This window comes from Carya illinoinensis, chromosome 1, assembly GCF_018687715.1.
Source record: "Carya illinoinensis cultivar Pawnee chromosome 1, C.illinoinensisPawnee_v1, whole genome shotgun sequence".
In the NCBI taxonomy this organism is placed as follows: domain Eukaryota; kingdom Viridiplantae; phylum Streptophyta; class Magnoliopsida; order Fagales; family Juglandaceae; genus Carya; species Carya illinoinensis.
In genome coordinates this window covers 28,848,475-28,867,114 of record NC_056752.1, presented here as the reverse complement: position 1 = coordinate 28,867,114, position 18,640 = coordinate 28,848,475, and the positions used below count along the sequence as shown (strand labels likewise).

Below are 18,640 nucleotides of genomic sequence, written 5' to 3'. Positions count from 1 at the left end.
TATGCAAATTTCTTGGGTATTTAGTTTATGCTGGTGGAGTTAATGCAAATCCATCTAAAATTAAGGCCATGATTGATTGGCCCTTGCCCAAGTCTACTAAGCCCTTGAGAGGATTTATTGGACTGACTAGATAGTATAGGAAGTTTGTGAGGAATTATGGGTTAATTTTTACCCCACTTACTGATTTGCTAAGGAAGGATGCATTTATACGAGGTTATGAAGCTTCACAAGCATTTGAGGGGTTGAAGCAGGCAGTCACCAACGCACATGTTTTAGCTTTGCCTAATTGGTGCAGCGCTGATGCAAGATGGGAAACCCTTGGCCTTTCTTAGCTGGGCCTTAAAAGGGAAAGCCTTGGACTTATCCACCTTAGAGAAGAAATTACAAGCTTTGGTGCTTGCTATTAAGAAGTGGAGACCTTATTTATTAGGGGGCTACATTTATGATAAAAACAGACCAACAAAGCTTTAAGTTTCTAATGGAGCAGAAGATAGGGACACCATCTTAAGCATAAATGGATTAGCAAACTTTTGAGGTTATGATTTCACTATTGAATATAAGAAGGACAAGTAGAATGTGGCTACAGATGCAGTTTCAAGAAAAGATGAGGGTTCAGAAGCAGAAGCTACTTTGTCTACTATCACAGTGCTTGACCCAGTTTGGTTGGCAAGGTTGAAGGCTTCTTACTTGCATGACAGAGATCTCTGAGATTTGTTGGAAAGCTGCAACACGGTTCTTCCACGGACCAAACATTTGAGGTTAATATTTAAGAAAATAAGAAACACTAGGTTGAATAGGGCTGAATTGGTGTTGATGCGGGAATGGAGCCTGCTAGTTATTTTCGTTTTCTCATGATTGTACTCAGCGTGTAAATAGATTTAAACAATATATGTCAGCAAACCAGGAGAGCTCCAGGAGTTGGACACAAATGTAATTACAAGAAATCAAGCTTAAGCCTATAACGTACCCTCCTCATAGGTCCAACGCGTAGAACCTCCAAAAATAATGTCAACTGGAGGGGCAAAAAAGTAAACAACAAAGGACAAAATTGAGAACCATAATTTACACATCTTTCTTCAACGCAGTAAATGGTTATCGTTCAAATGACAATCCCAACGAGGCCAATATACAGGCTACCTTCAATTTGATAGCAGCAGCACTGCATCCTCTCCCTCCTCAAATAAGAATGTGATGATGTCTTCCCCTGATTTCCATAAAGCAAACTCCTAATCATATCATGATTTCTTCCCTTGCACATCTTTTCCCATGTCCTTGCTCTCAACATATTCCCTTCCTGCAACACTAATGGCAGTATTATCATGCTTGCTGCATTCCCCTGTTTTCGAGCTACCTGCTATAGTTCCTTGGTTGCGACTTCCTGAACCAGATTCCTCGTCAAAACGCTTGCTTTGTTCAGCATCTTCATCAGCAACATCAGCACGCCGTTGATCCTCTCTGTCACCCCTGCATCAACCATCAGAATGTCGAACACATGTCTATATCAGTCTACTACCAAAAAGAAAGAGGAAATATCACACAGGAATTAGATAGACTGCACAACACAAGCAAGCAAGAATTGTCTTTTTTTGTGGTTTTTATTTTTTTTTTGTGTTGTTTTGGGGGGGGGGGGGCCTTGCAAATAAACTTGTATCCATAAGTGTTAATAAAGTAAAAACAAACGAGAAAAAGCACATTTTTCTTAATATATTTAAATTTTCAACTCAATTAACTATCAAAATGGAATCCAACTTCCTTTCAAATTCTGAAATCATCTGAGTGAATTTTTAATAAATTTCACAATAATTTTTCTTTTAATGCATAGCATTAAAGATACAATCGGGAACTCATCCATATAAAATTTAATATTTTAAGGAAAGTTATTGACTTTCGAAAGTCAACAGATAAAATACACTTTAACAAAATATTCATAACGATTCGTAGAGCTTTGGCAAAAGAAAAAGTTTACTCAATAAAAATAAGTCTTTCATATATGACTGGGTTAGTGGGAGGCGAGGCCCTCCCCTCCTTGCCCCCAATGGAAGAACCAAAGAGGTGGTCGCGTGGCAACCCCTTTAGTTTGCTTCTTTTTTTAATTAAAATATTATTATTTTTATATAATTTTTTAATTTTAGAATGTCTATTAAATCTTTTTGGATTTTTTATCTTCACTTTTTTTCAGGTTATAATTCCACATCAGTATGTTTAATGGTCTATAAACAAAATTCTAATGGATTGAATAATTTGATTCAATCTGAAAAGCAGAGAGTAAAATGTTCAATTTAAAAGCATAGAGAGTAAATTGATTAGGATAACACGAGAACCAATTTAGTATTTAACCTGTTAGTTATCTTCAGCATGTCATAAAGACCAACAAGCTCATTGGCAATTAACACAATAGCCATTAACTGATCTCGAGCATATTTTCAAGCCCAAGCTAAAATATTCAATGAAGCATTTTGAACAAGTTAAATCCAAGCAATATTAGTCAGTTTCCGCAATTCAATTGTTGACATTCATGATGTTCTCTTCAACCCCTACCTAACTGGAATAGTGAGAATTTTCGAAACAGAATCCAAAATTACATACCCTGAATAAATAACAAGCCCGGCAGTGACAGCAGCAAAGGCTACAAAGTACATCCAGTCAACCTGATAAGGATTATTGGCGTTAGATGTCAATTACAGATTCTAGCACATATATCTTACATGTGATATTTTATCACAAGATTGATGATATCATAGCTTACAAACCTTCTCATTGTATGCGAAGATGCGAATCAAGACAGACCACATGTCCGAGGTCAACAAAGACAAGTTCAGCATTGTAGACCCATTAATCTGCAAGGAAAAACAAACTTTTTTTTAATAACTAATTTGAGACCTTATTGAAGAACACAAAAGGCATAGCCTAACTGCACAGGAAGTTTACAAGAGAAACATCAAATTGGAAGTAGAAAAAGAGACAAGAAAATCATGAAAACTTAGTCATTAAAGTCTATAGTGGCAGCACAAGAAACAGAGTATTGAAAAAATGAATTTAAGTTCTACCATAGTTTGATTGTGGTCTTCAACATTTTTATCTTTCCTCCTCCAAATACACCACACTAGATAGATAGGGACCATCGTCCACATTGCTGCAATTTGCATTTTTCCAAATAACACTCTCTAGCATGCAAAGAGATCTACTATCCTTCTAGGAATAACCCAAGCCAACCTAACTCTACCAAAGAAATCATTCCACAAGGCTTTGGAAACTCATACTGGAGTAAAAGTGGTCTACAAATCCTGCCATCCTTTTGCACTTAGAGCACCAATAAGTCACAATTATATGACGTTTGCTAACAAGGAGGCTGTCCAAGCAAAGAGAGCCGCTCTTAGAGATGCCTTCAGTCTGGAAAATATGTCCAAGGAACAATCAGATATAACGACCAGCTGCCACCATAGTCTGTAACTTCTAAGAATCGTCCAAAATCATTAGAACGTCGGTGAGACAGTGCCTTGGCACCATCATGATAAGTTTTTATTAATATATGTTTAATCAAGCCCATTGTCGCTGCTGAATAACTCAAAAAGCAGCTACAGAAAATGATATCCAACAATGATCACCAGAGAAGATCACCCATTGTGACAATGCAGGAGAAAGAGTGTACAGAGAGAAAAATAAAAGTGTACAAACACTCATCCAATTGATAAAATTACCCAACCCACCCACAAAATATTAAAGTATCATCTGCAAACAATAGTTTGGAAATGTTAAGAACACTGAATATTACTAGCACCCATAGAAGAGCCAAAGAGAACCTCCATCAATGGTAGCCAATAACATTTTGCTAAGAGCCTCAATGAAAATAACAAATAGTAGCAGAGATAATGGATCACCTTGTCTCAAACCACGAGAGCTATAGAAGAAACTAGTTGGACTGCCAATTACCAATACCCAAAAACTCACTGAAGTGATAATGTGCAATCCAAGATTGCATTTCCCCCCAAAACTGCATCTCCCAAGTAAATTATAAACAAGGTCCCAGTTAACATGATAGTAATCCTTCTCAATATCTAGCTTGCAAAGTACCCCCGGTTCACTTGTGTTGAGCCTCCTATATAGGTATTCCATAGCACTAAGCATCGAGTCTAAAATTTGTCTACCCCAAACAAGCACATTCTACAACTTCAACATAATCTTCTAGACAACCCTACTCAATCGATTAGCAATGATCTCAGAAATTATACTCTATCCACCATTCACAAGACTAATGGGTTAGTAGTCTTTTATATCTATTGCAGACTTTTTTAGGAATGAAAGCTATGAAGGTTGCATTGAGGTTTCTTTTAAACTTCTATTGGTATAAAACTCTTTTTTTTTTTTTTTAGGTAATAAGTAATTTTATTGAGACAAAGATGGGCATAGCCCAGGTACACTGGAAGTATACATGTGCATACACCTATTTAAGAGCTAGAAATAGATACAAGAAAATCATGGAAGCTGAGGCTATTAAAATCTAAAGCAATAGCCCACAGAAACAAAGTCTTTTAGAAAAAACTCCAAAACTCTTCTGAGGAACGTTCATGATCCTCGAAAAGTCTCGCGTTTCTTTCACTCCAAATACACCAAAAAATACAAATTTGAGCCATCTTCCGCATTGCTGCAATCTGTGATGTCCCAGTGATCCTTTTCTAACATGCTAAAAGATCCACCACCCGACACGACATTACCCATGCTATTCCCATTCTGCTGAAAAAGTAATTCCATATCTCACAAGCAAACTCACAATGTAGGAGTATGTGATCCACCGTTTCACCATTGTTTCTACACAAACAGCACCAGTCCACAATTATGAGGTCACGTCTTCTAAGATTATCAATGGTCAGAATCTTCCCTAGTGCTGTTGTCCATACAAAGAATGCGGCATTGGGGGGGTGCTTTACTTCTCCAAATGTTCTTCCAAGGAAAATTGAGCCTTTGTTGCATGTTAATAACTTCATAAAAAGAATGTATTGAGAATTTCCCCTTTCTAGAAGGACTCCATACCATCACATTTTCATTTGTGGCAACAATAGGCACATTATACAACAGGTTCAAGAATTCCATCAAAGCATTCACTTCCCAATCATGTGCATCCTTGATAAGGATAAGATTCCACTCCTGTGAGCCTCGATTGATTACCCTCAAATCAGCCACCGTAGCTTCTTTTTCCAGTGCAATGGAGGTCCTTGATTTCAGACCGATTAGTCTTGTGGGCAGTGTGTATAAGCTACTCTCAAAAGTTCTTACCAATAGGATGAGTACGATCATGGAGAAGATCATCTCTAAATCTCAAAATGGCTTTGTGAAGGGAAGACAAATTTTAGACTCAATTCTTATAGCCAATGAATGTCTGGATGGCAGAATCAGGTCAAGCATCCCAAGTATTTTGTGCAAACTTGACATGGAGAAGGCTTATGACCATGTGAACTGGGAATTCTTGATTTATATGTTGAGTAGATGCGGTTTTGGGGAAAGATGGAGGATGTGCACAAGGCATTGTGTGCAACGGTGCACTTTTCGGTCTTGGTAAATGGTGACCCAGTGGGATTCTTTAATAGCTTGCGGGAACTGCAACAAGGAGATCCATTATCCTCTCTTATTTGTTTTGGTAATGGAGGCCTTAAGTAGAATGGTGTCGGCAGCAGTAGGGGGAGGATTTTTCTCAGGCTTTTCCACGGAGGGCACCCATGGCTCCACCATTATCTCCTATCTTTTGTTTGTAGATGACACTTTACTTTTTTGCGAGGCAAATGCAAGTCATATCCAATCTTAGAAGGTTATCTTACTTTGTATTGAAGCAGTTTCCGAGTTGAAGATCAATCTTGCTAAAACGAAGATGGTTACGGTGGGTGAAGTAATATTAGAGGGTTAGCTAATATTTTCGGTTGTGTGGTTTCTTTGTTGCCTTTGAAGTACCTGGGTCTTCTACTAGGGACTTCTTTCAAAGCTAAGTCAATTTGGGAGGGGTTGCTGTAAAAATTCGAGCATAGGCTGGCTGGGTGGAAAAAGGCATATTTAACGAAAGGGGGGGTGGATTACACTGATCAAAAGTACTTTATCCAAACTTCCTACATGCTACCTATCTCTATTTCCACTCCCCATTAGCATTGAACAGAGGTTGGAGAAACTCCAGTGTGATTTCTTATGGAGTGGTATAGGAGATGAGTTTAAGTTTCACTTGGTGAGATGGGATAAGGTATGTTCTACCTTGAGAGATGGTGGGTTGGGGGTTCGGGATGTGGGGGCTTTTCATAAGGCTTTGTTGGGTAAATGGTTGTGGCAGTATAACTATGAGAGGGAAGCCTTATGGAAAGGGGTGCTTGACATGAAGTATGGCAATGAACGTGGGGGTTGGTGCTCTAGAGAGGGTAGGGGGATTAATGGAGTGGGGCTATGGAAGTTTATAAGGAAGGGGTGGGTCTCCCTCCTCTGTAATACCTGGTTGTGTTTGGGGGATGGTAGTAGGATCAATTTTTGGATGGATAGGTGGGTAGGAGATACGGTTTTAAAAGATGCTCTTAAAATATGCTTATAATGTCATCTTTAATCACTTCCCAAAAAACTCAAAAGAAGGCTATAGTAATCCATAAGGGCATGGCGCTTTGCCACTAACCATCCATTTTACAAGTTTGAGGATTCCATTCTCTTCAAATAGCCTCTCAAGAGTAGACAAAGTTCTTTAGTAGTATGTCCCAAGATGTTCAACATTGCAATTTTCCATGCAATACTTCAACATAAAATTTGTTTTCTTTTTAATTCCTTTTGGTATGCAATTTGAACTAAAGATATTAATCAATTCACATCCCCGCTCCAAGCCAACACATCTCTATATCCAATAAATAAAAAATTCCAAAATTTCTATCCAAATCTATCAAAAGCCAATGTTTTCAAAAACCTAGTTCTCTAAGTGATATGAAGCATTTAACTAAAATGAAAATTATCCTTTGATCAGTAGATTATTTATAACTTGGAAGATGGTCAATGTAGCTTTGCTTTGAAGCCACTGCACTAGATGCGCATGTAGTGAAGGGAATCTATGAGAGAAGGTTCTCGAACCGGGTTCCGGGTCTTATCAGTACTATCAGCACTATGTGTTAGTACCATTCCCTGGGCAGTCCCACATAATAAATAGGAAAGAGCTTTATAATGCGTGGGAGAAAGATAAAATGTAATTACACCAAAAAAGGTAAAGTTGCACTGTCCTCAATGGGTTAAAGAATCATCAACAAAAAAATTAAAATAAGCATAACTATAACCATGAGCACAAAAGAAAATATATCTCTTATCATCATTATCCTTCAACTTCAATCTAAGGCTCTCAATCCTATTATAAGGCATACATCAGGGGAACAAGTACAAAATCAAACAGACAAGTCTTGGATACTTAAGCTCATACCTTAAGCAAAATAGGGACTAATGAGTAAAAGAGAAACATAGCCACTGCAAATCCAACAAACGGAAGTGCCTGACACCAGAACATGAACAAAGCAATTTCACATTAAATGAGGTAAAAAACAATGATTAAACTTCTCTACACATAGACAAAATATAATCAAAACCATAGCTCTATCAAAAAACCATTAGGTGTAGGGAAAACCAATATGTTGTCATCTATCTTATATCGAGTCTCTTTCTCCGGAATGAATTCTTAACTTTTGAGTATTTAGTGGTGTATTTAATCAAGAGTATGTTGACTGGATATTTGTTCAGAGCCAGATTCAAACATTACATAATGTTTTTTTGAAATGTTTTAAACCTAAACATTAGGCCTTGTTCTTTACTCACACAGCTCAACTAAATATATTCTTCAATGTGTCAAAATGTTGTACACCTGTTTTGGGTTCGGGTGGAATGGGGGGTGGGAGGGAGAGAGTTCTTAGAAATTCTTTTATATATATATATATATATATATAACATTTTATTAATAGAAGTAAATGGGCATAGCCCATGTACACAGGAGGTATAAAAACAGCATACAGCTAGTTACATAAAAAGGAGCTAGAAAGGGATACAAGAAAGTCATTTAAGCAAGCTCCATTAAGAACACAACCAAAAATGCATTCCATTTAATTGGTAAACCAAGAGGAGTGACAAATATATATATATTTATATTTCACATAGAACTTTATATGGGCTTAAATATACACTATTGATCATATATATATATATATATTATAAATAAGATAAGCTACAATGTTCAACATATTTTCCTATCATTTTCTACAAGCTGTCTTCACTTAAACTAATGTGTTTCATTGTTTTTAATCAAAGACTTAAATATATGACAGTTAGATGCCTCTCAAAGCCTGTGGATTTACTTCACTTGAGGAATATTGTGTGGGAGAGTGTGCGTGCTAGGGGGGAGAGAGAATTACTTACTGCCCCTACTGACCATTGAATAGATTTGAGCTCATTGCGCTCAAGAATGCTTCTACAGAGATCATTAAGGGCCAAAACTTCAAAAAAGAATCACACATATACAACAAAACAACTTGAGCTTGTATAGTTCTTTACACTACAACATCTAAAACTCAAGTGCATTGGTATTAATATGCAATATAATTCCTTTGACCCCATTAATAAACCTTTCTACAAGCATTTATGTCTAGCAAAATTGTCACTTCAAGAGAAAAAAACAAACTGAAGTAGTAAAACTGACAAAAATCTACCAACACAGAAAATTATATAATAATCAGCTCTGAAATCAAGGATACATTTGGATAGCACTGATAATGGCACCAAAAAGGCCCAGCAGTGCCATGAGCTCAACTCTATCAGCGTGCTTCACAAGAAATTCCTGCATTGAAAAGAATACCAAGTTTTGACTAGGCACTGTTAACTAATCACACTACAAAAAAGGTAAAAAAAAAAAATAGAAAAGGAACAAAAATATCCACCCCTAATATGGTGCTTGTTTGAGTGTCTACCAGTTTGTGCTGCCAAACTCACTTGGAACGAGAAATAAAAGGAATTTTCCTATTAACCAAAAAAGCACTTCTTTGAACCCATAACAAGGGAGATCTCATGCTGACTTTGGGAAACAAAATCCGAGGCCCCTTGGAAATTCATAGAAAAGAAAAGTTGTATGTGCGTGCCCATGTGTGGGAAAGACTGAATGGTACATAAAAAGGTAAGCACTAGGGAGAATTTACTCCTCTTATGGAATTTGGTTTTTTATGATAAAGCAATTTCAAATAGGAACAATTTCAATAAAAGGGAACAAAAAAGCATCAGTTCAAGGGCTCCCATGTAAAACGATAGTAGGGATCGGAACAAAGAAAGAGAAGGGAGAAGGGATGGGAGAGACAAAATTGAAACTTCTTCCTTGGGTTTTCAATAATAAAAATCAGAAGAGCAGCAGGAAAGAGAGAGGACCAAAAACTGACAATGACAGTAATATTACACTATTACACTACTAATAATACAGCATAAGTGATGATGGAAGGGAAGGAAGAAGGTAATGATCGAGAGAAGGGAGGGGCGGGGGGTGACCCAAGGTGATAAGTCTACCACTTTGGACAATCAAAGGCAGAGTTTCCTACAATGATAATTTTCCACCAGATTTCCAACAATAACTATGAACATCAAAATAAAAAAAATGCTGCACTATCATGTTCATACAGAAACAGACCTTGTTTTCTTTTTACTTTTAGAATGGCCTGCCATCAGGGGGAAAAAGAAAAAAAAAAAAAAAAAAAAAATCATCTTCATTAGCTTACCTCACTGACATTACTGATAGCATATAGGATAGCACCAGCAATAACAAGTGAATCTCCTTTACGGGGGTTGCTCCCTCCTACAAGCCAAGTAGTGCACATGGCATCAGAACAACTAATTAATGAGAGAAATATAGATATATTAACATTAGCTTGCTGGAAATTTACATAAATAGACCCAAGCATCACCAGATAAAGAAAAAAGGACAACACTAAAGATCAATTAGATGCTACAGAAGATGATGTTTACCTGCTCGATCACCAGCATGAACATCTGAAAAAATAACAACGACAAGGCCAGCAACACAAACAACTACACCGACTATCTTTCGAAACCTATATTTTGTTTTTAAGAAAATCCAGGTAAGAACCATGACAGAGGGTATTGACCAACAATCGAGAAGCATGACGCTTGTCAGAGATGTGTACTGATAAGCCTTCACCACTGCACATTAAACAGAGATTGAAACGGTTACAGTTAATGCAACCATTTCAAAAATAATAATGTTTTTGATAAGTAAAATAAACATTTCTGAAAAAAAGAGCCTAAGAAGAAATTAAAAACTGACTCTAACAAGAGCCTGTATTGACTGCAAAAATAATGAAAAAGGGACTAATTAATACTAAAAATTTCCAAATTAAAAACTTCATCTTTAGTTTCTTGTTTATTCTTTTTTTTTAAGGACATTAATTGCATGATGACTGAGCAAAATATACTTTAAGAATGACTTTACCGTCCACCAAAAAGGTAATTTGAGTTCTAAAGTGTACTCTGAATTTGATAACCCCACAACTATGCGATACATATATTTTTTAAGATGATTGATTGTTTCAAAGCTTCCACATTTCAGTTGTTTGTTTACATTAGTAACCTATTTTCTGTAAATTTTTTTTTTATAAGTTTTTTTTTTTTTTTTAACAGGGGCCAAACGAACACAGCCCGCGCAACCAGAAATTATGACGTACAATCTCCGCAAAGGAAGATGTTAGGCGGGTGCACCACCTAGGTGCAATGGAGGCCACCCACCTAGGCCATGGGTCTTCTTGATCACCCATTGACCCCGTCCAGGTATGTTTTTCTGTAAATTCACAGCCTTAAATATACCACTTTACCAGATAGACTCTCTCATCTTTCCTGATGAGGGGCAGAGCCAGGGGAATTGACGGGGGTAAATAATCCCCATGAACGTTGGAAAAAAATTTATTCCTTTCGTTATGAATGACGTGCCCCCACTCTAGCAAGAAGAGAAGGGGCCCCTCCTCTCCCCTATACTCTAAACTCCTAAGTATTTGAGTTTTATACATTACCTATGGCTTCTAAGATTAATAATGTGGTGCAGTCCCATCTTAAATCATAGAAACCTAACAAATAATAATCCAATCACCATAAATAGTTTTATGGGTAAAACCAAACCCACTGCATATTAAAGGTCTCATACTTAGTATCTTAATTAAGCATGATTTTTAAAGTTTTTAAAATATCATATAAACCATGCGTATGTCAAAAACTTCTCCCAAAACAACAAGAAACTTAGTTAACTTTTCATTCGGAAATATAGTCTATTAATTCCACAAAACAAATTAGCATTTGAAATTTATTTCTCCCTCTCCATATTTGAGGAATTTTGTTTCTCTTAGGTACAGGTTACACTTTCATTACTGTAAGTATTTCCTTTCTGTCTCTTTCATCAATTCTATGGCTTTCCTTTCCCCCTTTCAATATTTGAGGAATTTTGTTTCTCTTAGGTACAGGTTACACTTTCATTACTGTAAGTATTTCCTCTCTGTCTCTTTCATCAATTCTATGGCTTTCCTTTCCCCCTTTAGCCCTAAGGAAACCAACTCGTGGGATTGAAAAAAAAAAAAAAAAAAAAAAAAAAGATAAGGTAGGGTTTTCACTTTTTGTGTCATTTGCATGCTCATCTTTTTATGCTATCATCCTTTGTAGTCTAAATTGAACTTAAATTATATGATGTACCCTCATGGACATCATGGCTTATTACTCTGTATTTAGAGACCTTTTATATATGTGTGTCGAAAAGGTAATTATGATGTATGTAATGTAGATAACTTAAATATACTCAACCCCAAGGGATTGGCCCAAGTGGTGAAGGCCTTAGTCTTGGGGTATCACTCCCCTCAAGGTCCAAGATTCAACACCTCATGGATGCAAACCATCATTTGAGGCCACACCCCTTGGTAAAAAGCCAACGATTTAACCAATTCCATATAGGAAAACTTCCAAGGGTGAGGTGCAGGCGACTGGGGTTTACTCTGCAGGGGTAGGTCCAAAGGGCCCAGCCCTGGAGAGGTTCCCTGACATAAAATATATATATATATATATCTATATATATATATACACTCAAACCACTTACAAAATTAAGTTATTGTGCTTTTCAAAATTGATTCAAAACCAAGATGAACTAATATTGTGGGTTTTGAACACCCTCAAACTATGAAACTTAATTTTTCCTTTTTATATTCTATTCCCTCCACCCGCCCCCCTTTGTAGAAGTAAAATCTTGACTCCACTACTGTTGTTGATAGCATGCCTTTAATCCCTACCCAAAAACTATTTGAGCACCATAAAATTCAGATTAATTGTCATTTTCATATACAGTTCCACATATGGTGTGATTTCTCATTGGCTGTCAGTTTTCCTTCCATCTCAATCACATAGTATCTAAAGCACTTCAAAATGTAAAACTTTAATTAAGCTTCTACTGTTTATTGTATTGATGTATTGATAAAGAATTTGATCTTAGTCTGCTGCCCTGAAGTATAAAATAAAAGTACAATACATGCATTAGACTTTATTTAGATAAGTCCAATTGTGACAGACAACTGTCTCTTTGTAGATCATACTCTTGATTGACTATCTGAATTGTAATAGCAAAGCAAAGACAGAAAAATCATCAAGATAACTGCATAATCATAAAAATAATTGCCCGATTAACTACTTTTTCTAGAGTACGCGTCCACTTGGCCCATGTTCTTCCATTATTTGAACTGGGGATGTAAACAGGGTTAATAATAACGCAGAAAGCCAAAACATGAAAAAAATGGATTAGAAGCCAAGCTTCTGAGGCAAAGGATGATGTCCATGCAAGTGTTGGTCAGTAAGTGTTGGAATTACATTGCAATTGTTGTACCGGGTTGGAGATTCTTTGGGTAGATATCAATGTGTAGTTATCTCTCTAGAGATGTGCTTCAAGTTAAACTAACATACACTATCCAACATAAAATTATATATCACATCCCATTCTAGTATCTTCAAGAAATGTGCTGAAAAATCGAATTGCAAGGAAGATTGGATACACTACCAATTCAGAATATCAAACCAAAAAGAAGATGGCGAGCTTTACAGAGAAAGAAATGACATTCTGTTTATTTGAACTAGATAAATGCAGTTTCTCAGGTCACAAATAACATCATTCAGATTGAACAAATATTATAATTTAAATCCCACATGAAAAAATAACAAATAAAAAATAAGAGCAGTACACATGCATACAACTGATCAGGCTAAACACAACCAGTAAAGAGAAACTATATTAGTTATTCTCACCAAGAAAATTGGCCTCTACATCTACCAATCCAAGAGGTATGTAGTAATACCATTTTGCCTGCATGAATAAAAAGCAAAAAAAAAATTGATAGAAGTGCTAGTCTTTAAATATTGACATAAGTAAAAACAACTAGAGACAATGATGAAAGGAGGACTAATTAATGAGCTATTTGGTCCTTTCTCTTCACCCCAACCTAAAAAATCTCATGAGCACAAATACTATTAACCTAGTTCACTTCCTCATCATCCAGGTTAATCAAGATTCCTTCTACTCATCCACTATAAAGAAATTATGAAAACTACAATAGTTATGTCATGACTATGTAATTCCTTAAGTGTTAAAAAATGCTACTCCCTATTTCATTTGAACCACTGAAATTTTCAACAATCATCTTCCTCACATCGCCTTTGTTATCCTCCTTTTCACCTATAAAAAAATAAAATAAAATAAATGCTGCCCCCTAAAGCAAGGCTCAAGTTTTGGAAATTTCATAGAAATTTGCGGACGAATTATTCAATTACAGCCATGAATATTTGCATTAGAAAGCACATACTCACACGAACTCTCCAAATCTGATTCCATACTATTTAGCTATCATCAATCCAAGTGTGAAGTGTCCTTGTTAGAGTGGTATTAAAGAGGTTCTTCTCCCAGGCTTTTCAGCCTTTATCACCCATCACTGGACCTTGATTTCCACATATAATTCCGTTCTCTCATTTTTAAATTTTACAGTTTGTTTCACATGAAGTTTAAAAAAAAAAAAAAAGAAAAAAAAAAGAGAGAGATGCAGCAAATAGATTGAAACAACATAATGACACCAGATTTCAAAACCAGCACGTAAAAAGCTGACTGTTATAGTCTTTTACTACTTCTTAGCAACTTGATGCTGTTTTTTCTTTTATCAAGTTTCTTTTACTGATACTACGTATTGTAATGCATATTGAACCATATATCGTTTTGTTTATATATCTGCCAGTAATAATACAATTGCAGGAGAATAATTTATTGCTTTGAACTGGTTCAATCAAGATAACTTTTTAAGATGAAACCCATATTTGGTGTTTAAATCATAAAGGCTTCCAGCCCAAATAACATTAACCATTACCATGACTTCCAGCAATCACAACTAGTCTCTTTAATTTGTAATTGGAGGACACACAAACTAATAAAGAAGGTTAGGATTCTTGATATGTGTAATTTTTACACTCATCTAGGAAATCATCACCAGGATGGTTTTTATATGCTTTTAAACGAAGCATGTTCTCTAAGCCCGAGGGCCACAGCTTGGATAACTACACATTTAAAATTATTTAATCATGGATTCCAGTAGATGGTTCCTTTAGAAGTAAGGGCCCGTGGTTTCTGATTTACATTTAAACCATGTCCTTTTAGGATTGACTTCCAGAGTTATGGATGTAACCATTTCAACCGTAAACATCGTGCTTGTTTGAAAACCCATCTCAACATCTCTTTCTGGCAAAGTGTATCCAACTGAGTATATTACTTCCTTATCACATCAGTCTGCTGTGTAAACTTCACACGTACTGATTTGAGATCATTTGAATGTAGGTGTTTCGGACATAGATATGAAAGTAAATAAAAAATAAAAGCATGGAGGATAACCTTGAGTGCTTTCTTCCGGTAAAGCACAATACTTCCATATATAATTGCCAAGAACACATAATTTAGAAAAGACTGTGAAGTTGGGGCATTAACTCCTACAAAACCATGAAAGATTAAGGAATAAATTCCAAGAAACAGAGAGTAACAGTATGCTATCCTACACTATATATCAGAAACATGTATAAATAATGAAATCTCTCTCTCTCTCTCTCTACACACACGCACAAAATATATATATGCTAAATATATGCTGCCTGTTCTTTTTTTTTTTTTTTTTTCTTTTATAGTGGGGTGAAAACACACACACACACACACACACACACACACATACGCGTATAAGAAAATTAAACACATATTTACATATGAATTTAATGCAATCCCTCAAAGCATAAAATGTGGATTATTGGTTTCTTTGTTCAAAATCAGAAAAACGGAATACAATTTTAACAAATTCTTCATCTTTTTTATTAAAAAAAAAAAGAAAAAGAAAAACTAAAATCCCCATTCTTGATCGGATGTTCCAAGAAACGTTAACTTATAGAATATTTGAAACAACAAATGAAAAATGCACACTTCAAAATGTAACAACAGAGGTAACAAAATTATTCCAGGCATTTACGTAAGTTGTAAACTTGCAATAAATAATTAGAAGATTACTCTTTGAGTCATTACGAACAGAATGGAATAATAGGGGATTAACCAGTAGAATTATAGAAGTATAAGTTCAGGTTAAGACGGAAAATAATAACAGATGTAACATATAAGAAAGCAACTACACCTTTTTTGGCGAGTTCAGAAGACGTGAAGCCAGTGGAAGTGATCAAAAACGAGAGAAGCTGTCCCAGCCCAAGACCTATCAACGTCTTCTTGGTCCAAAACTCCTTGAAGTTCATCATTTTCTTCTACTTCTCCACAGAACACAGGCAACCAAGAAGAAATATTCGTCAAAAACCCAATTTAGAGAATAAGAAAATATTCAGAAACCAATCTGTAGAAGCTCTATTCCTGAGTGCCTATGGGGGCTTTGCAGTCCTGAAAGGCTTAACCATCCAATACCAAATTTTGAGCTTTTGTTAGTGTTGAGCGCGGAAAAAGGACTGATAAAATGGGAATGAGAGTGACGGCGAAAGAGAGGTTTTATCTGTGGATACTCGAATGCCGTCGTTTCCCAAATTCTGAAAGTGTGAGTCGGGGAGTGTGCATCCAGCCGGAAATGTAGTGTATAGCATCCGTTGAAAGTGATGTACAGCAGCCGAGTGTGTGTTACTTTGGGTTTTTTTTTTTTTTTTTAATAAGTATTAATTTAATAAGTATATAATAATGTAATGTATAAAATTTTTCCATAAAAATTATGTAGATTATTTTCTTTTCTTTTTTAATTTACCTTGCTTTCTGGGCAATCGATTTCAATAACAAAGTACCATTCATTCCAAAAAATAAAAATTGAAAGATTATAATATATAAAATTAATTTTTCAGCTGTTCAAAATTATTTATTTTAAGATTTTTTTATAGAAAAAATTTAATTATAAGTATAATTGTATATTAGTATGTACATGAATTTAATGTGATTGATCAAAATAAATTTTATTAAAATCAGTATTAATTTAAATTTTGAATATAAATGAATCAATATTGATACGTAAATTATTATGTGGTTTTATTTGTATGTAATAAAAATTTTATAAATAATATGAAATATGTGCAGGAATTAAGAAATAGCATTAATGAATTTAAAAATCTTAAAAATTAATAGATGGATGAATTAAAATTTTAAAAGATGTCGCCAAATTCATGTACGCACTTACAACAATTCTATAATTAATAATGAATAACTATTGAGCAAGCATTACGTAGAGTGAAAGTTCTTTTGAGATTCTTGGTAAAATTGAGCCATCTCAGCTTAAAAATAAATTCAATTCTTATCTTTGATATTCAATTAAAAAATAAAAAAAATAGTAAAAGTGGTGGCTGGCAGGGTAACCATGTTGGTGACCTCGGCAGCCCACCCACGACCACTCGTGAGTGGCACGAGTGGTCAATGCGTCCCTCTTTTCTCATTTAGTAAATATTTGTTACAATATTTTTCTGATTACTATTTACATTTTATCGTAATTTAATTCTTTTTTTTTTTTAATAAAAGTCCCGACTTCTTTTAGTTTCACACCCTTTAAAAAAATTAACCTTTTTTCTGATGTTTGTGTTTTTTATTTTTAATTTAGTCAATTTTTTAATTATTTTTAAGTGTATTTTGTTTTATATTATTTTTATATTATTATTATTACTTAAATTAGTTTATAATTTTATGTTTTTTAATATCTTTTATTTGAGTTTATTTTGTTTTATATTATTTTTCTATTATTATTCTTCAAATCAGTTTAACATAAAATGCCATTTTCTTTTTTTTTTTATGCATTTATTTAAATTTCTTTATATTTCTATATTTCTAATATTTATCATTCATCTAATTTTTATGCCATTTTCATATTGATTATGCATTCTTGTTAAAAAAAAAAAAAAAATTAAATGATGTGTTGAGGACTTGCTTCACGCCACCACCTCTGACTTACTCAATGATCCTAAAAAAGAATTGTGAGGGTTGGAGTATGTTTGGGACATGTAGAGAAGGTCGGAGGGATATGCAGAGAAAGTCGTGCTATACCCTTTAATGTTCTCGAATGGCTTGCGACTTCCTTTTTGCCCTTTTGCTCAGGACGTTCTGGACTACCTTGCACTAGCCCCATTGCAACTCCACCCCAATGCTTGGAGAATCTTGTTGTCGTGTTGCGTCATTTGGGGCATGGTTTTGGGGGGAGAAGGCACTAGAGGGTTTTTCTACACCCATGGGATATAGGGCCATGATAAAAACTTGTGCAGCTTTTGGTCTCGTGCCAAGTATTGGGTACCTCGCTTGGAGCCCCAATTTTCTCGTGTTAAGGATTGGTTCAAAAGATTCTTGTTCTACCATAATTGGGAGTTTCCTGCCAGCGAGGAGGCTCGTCAGGAGTTCCCAACCTGTGTAGTGTGGGTTGTCGTTCTTGACGACTAGGAGTTCTCCCTGAATTTGTTTGACCATGAGCATGGTTGTCTCAAGAAGGTTTGCTCCTAAGTTGAGGGACATCAAGAGGAGGTCTGAACCGAGATCCTCCTTACTAGAGCCAAAATCGATTGATACTTGGTAATGCTAGATTGATCGAGGGTTAGTGGCCGCCACTTTCTAAGAGAGTCGTTTGCCTCCCGTGGTCATAAGAGGCCCTCTGGCCCACCAATGTAGGGAGAAGGGAAAAAGCCTCACACCAAGGTGGTTCACGAGCCATCGGGATGCAGTAGTAGCTTAGAGTTCGAGCAGGAGTTTCCTTTCCTGTTTGGTAGACTGGGTCATTCCTTGCCAGGTTTGTCATCAGCAGGGGTCGGTGGATCAACTCAACGTGACACACCTAGCTCGAATAGCCTTAACACTCTCTTAGAACAAGCTGAGGTCAACTACCCTACAATGATGGGTCTTGATCACCCTTCACCCAAATTGCGCTCTACCTCATTGCCCTTAATGGTTCCGTCTTCGACCTTGCTAGGCAATCAAGGGCAACAGTTGTCCTTAGTTGGGATGAGGAAGAGCTTGATGTAGCCTTCTTCTTGGCCCTCCTATCGTAACCTTTGAGGAGGTGCCACCATTCTCTGTCGCAAGCGTATCGTTGGGTAAGGTTGACAG

The 18,640-nt window shown here is 35.8% G+C and overlaps 1 protein-coding gene and 1 non-coding gene across 2 annotated transcripts; both read right to left on the bottom strand.

Moving 5' to 3' along the window:
• Positions 1 to 855: 855 nt before the first annotated feature.
• Positions 856 to 16,157, bottom strand: LOC122314673 (solute carrier family 35 member F1-like). The gene is made up of 11 exons (XM_043130170.1): positions 15,711 to 16,157; positions 14,933 to 15,027; positions 13,309 to 13,366; positions 9,991 to 10,185; positions 9,744 to 9,820; positions 8,739 to 8,821; positions 8,404 to 8,455; positions 7,421 to 7,489; positions 2,751 to 2,837; positions 2,587 to 2,648; positions 856 to 1,464 (listed from the first exon to the last, which is right to left on the bottom strand). Exons 1-11 carry the CDS (start codon positions 15,826 to 15,828, stop codon positions 1,236 to 1,238), a joined length of 1,125 nt encoding a protein of 374 aa, XP_042986104.1. The 5' UTR covers positions 15,829 to 16,157; the 3' UTR covers positions 856 to 1,235.
• LOC122294132 lies at positions 10,660 to 10,817 on the bottom strand. The gene has a single exon (XR_006237530.1). It is a non-coding gene; the product is annotated as a U1 spliceosomal RNA (small nuclear RNA).
• Positions 16,158 to 18,640: the final 2,483 nt, after the last annotated feature.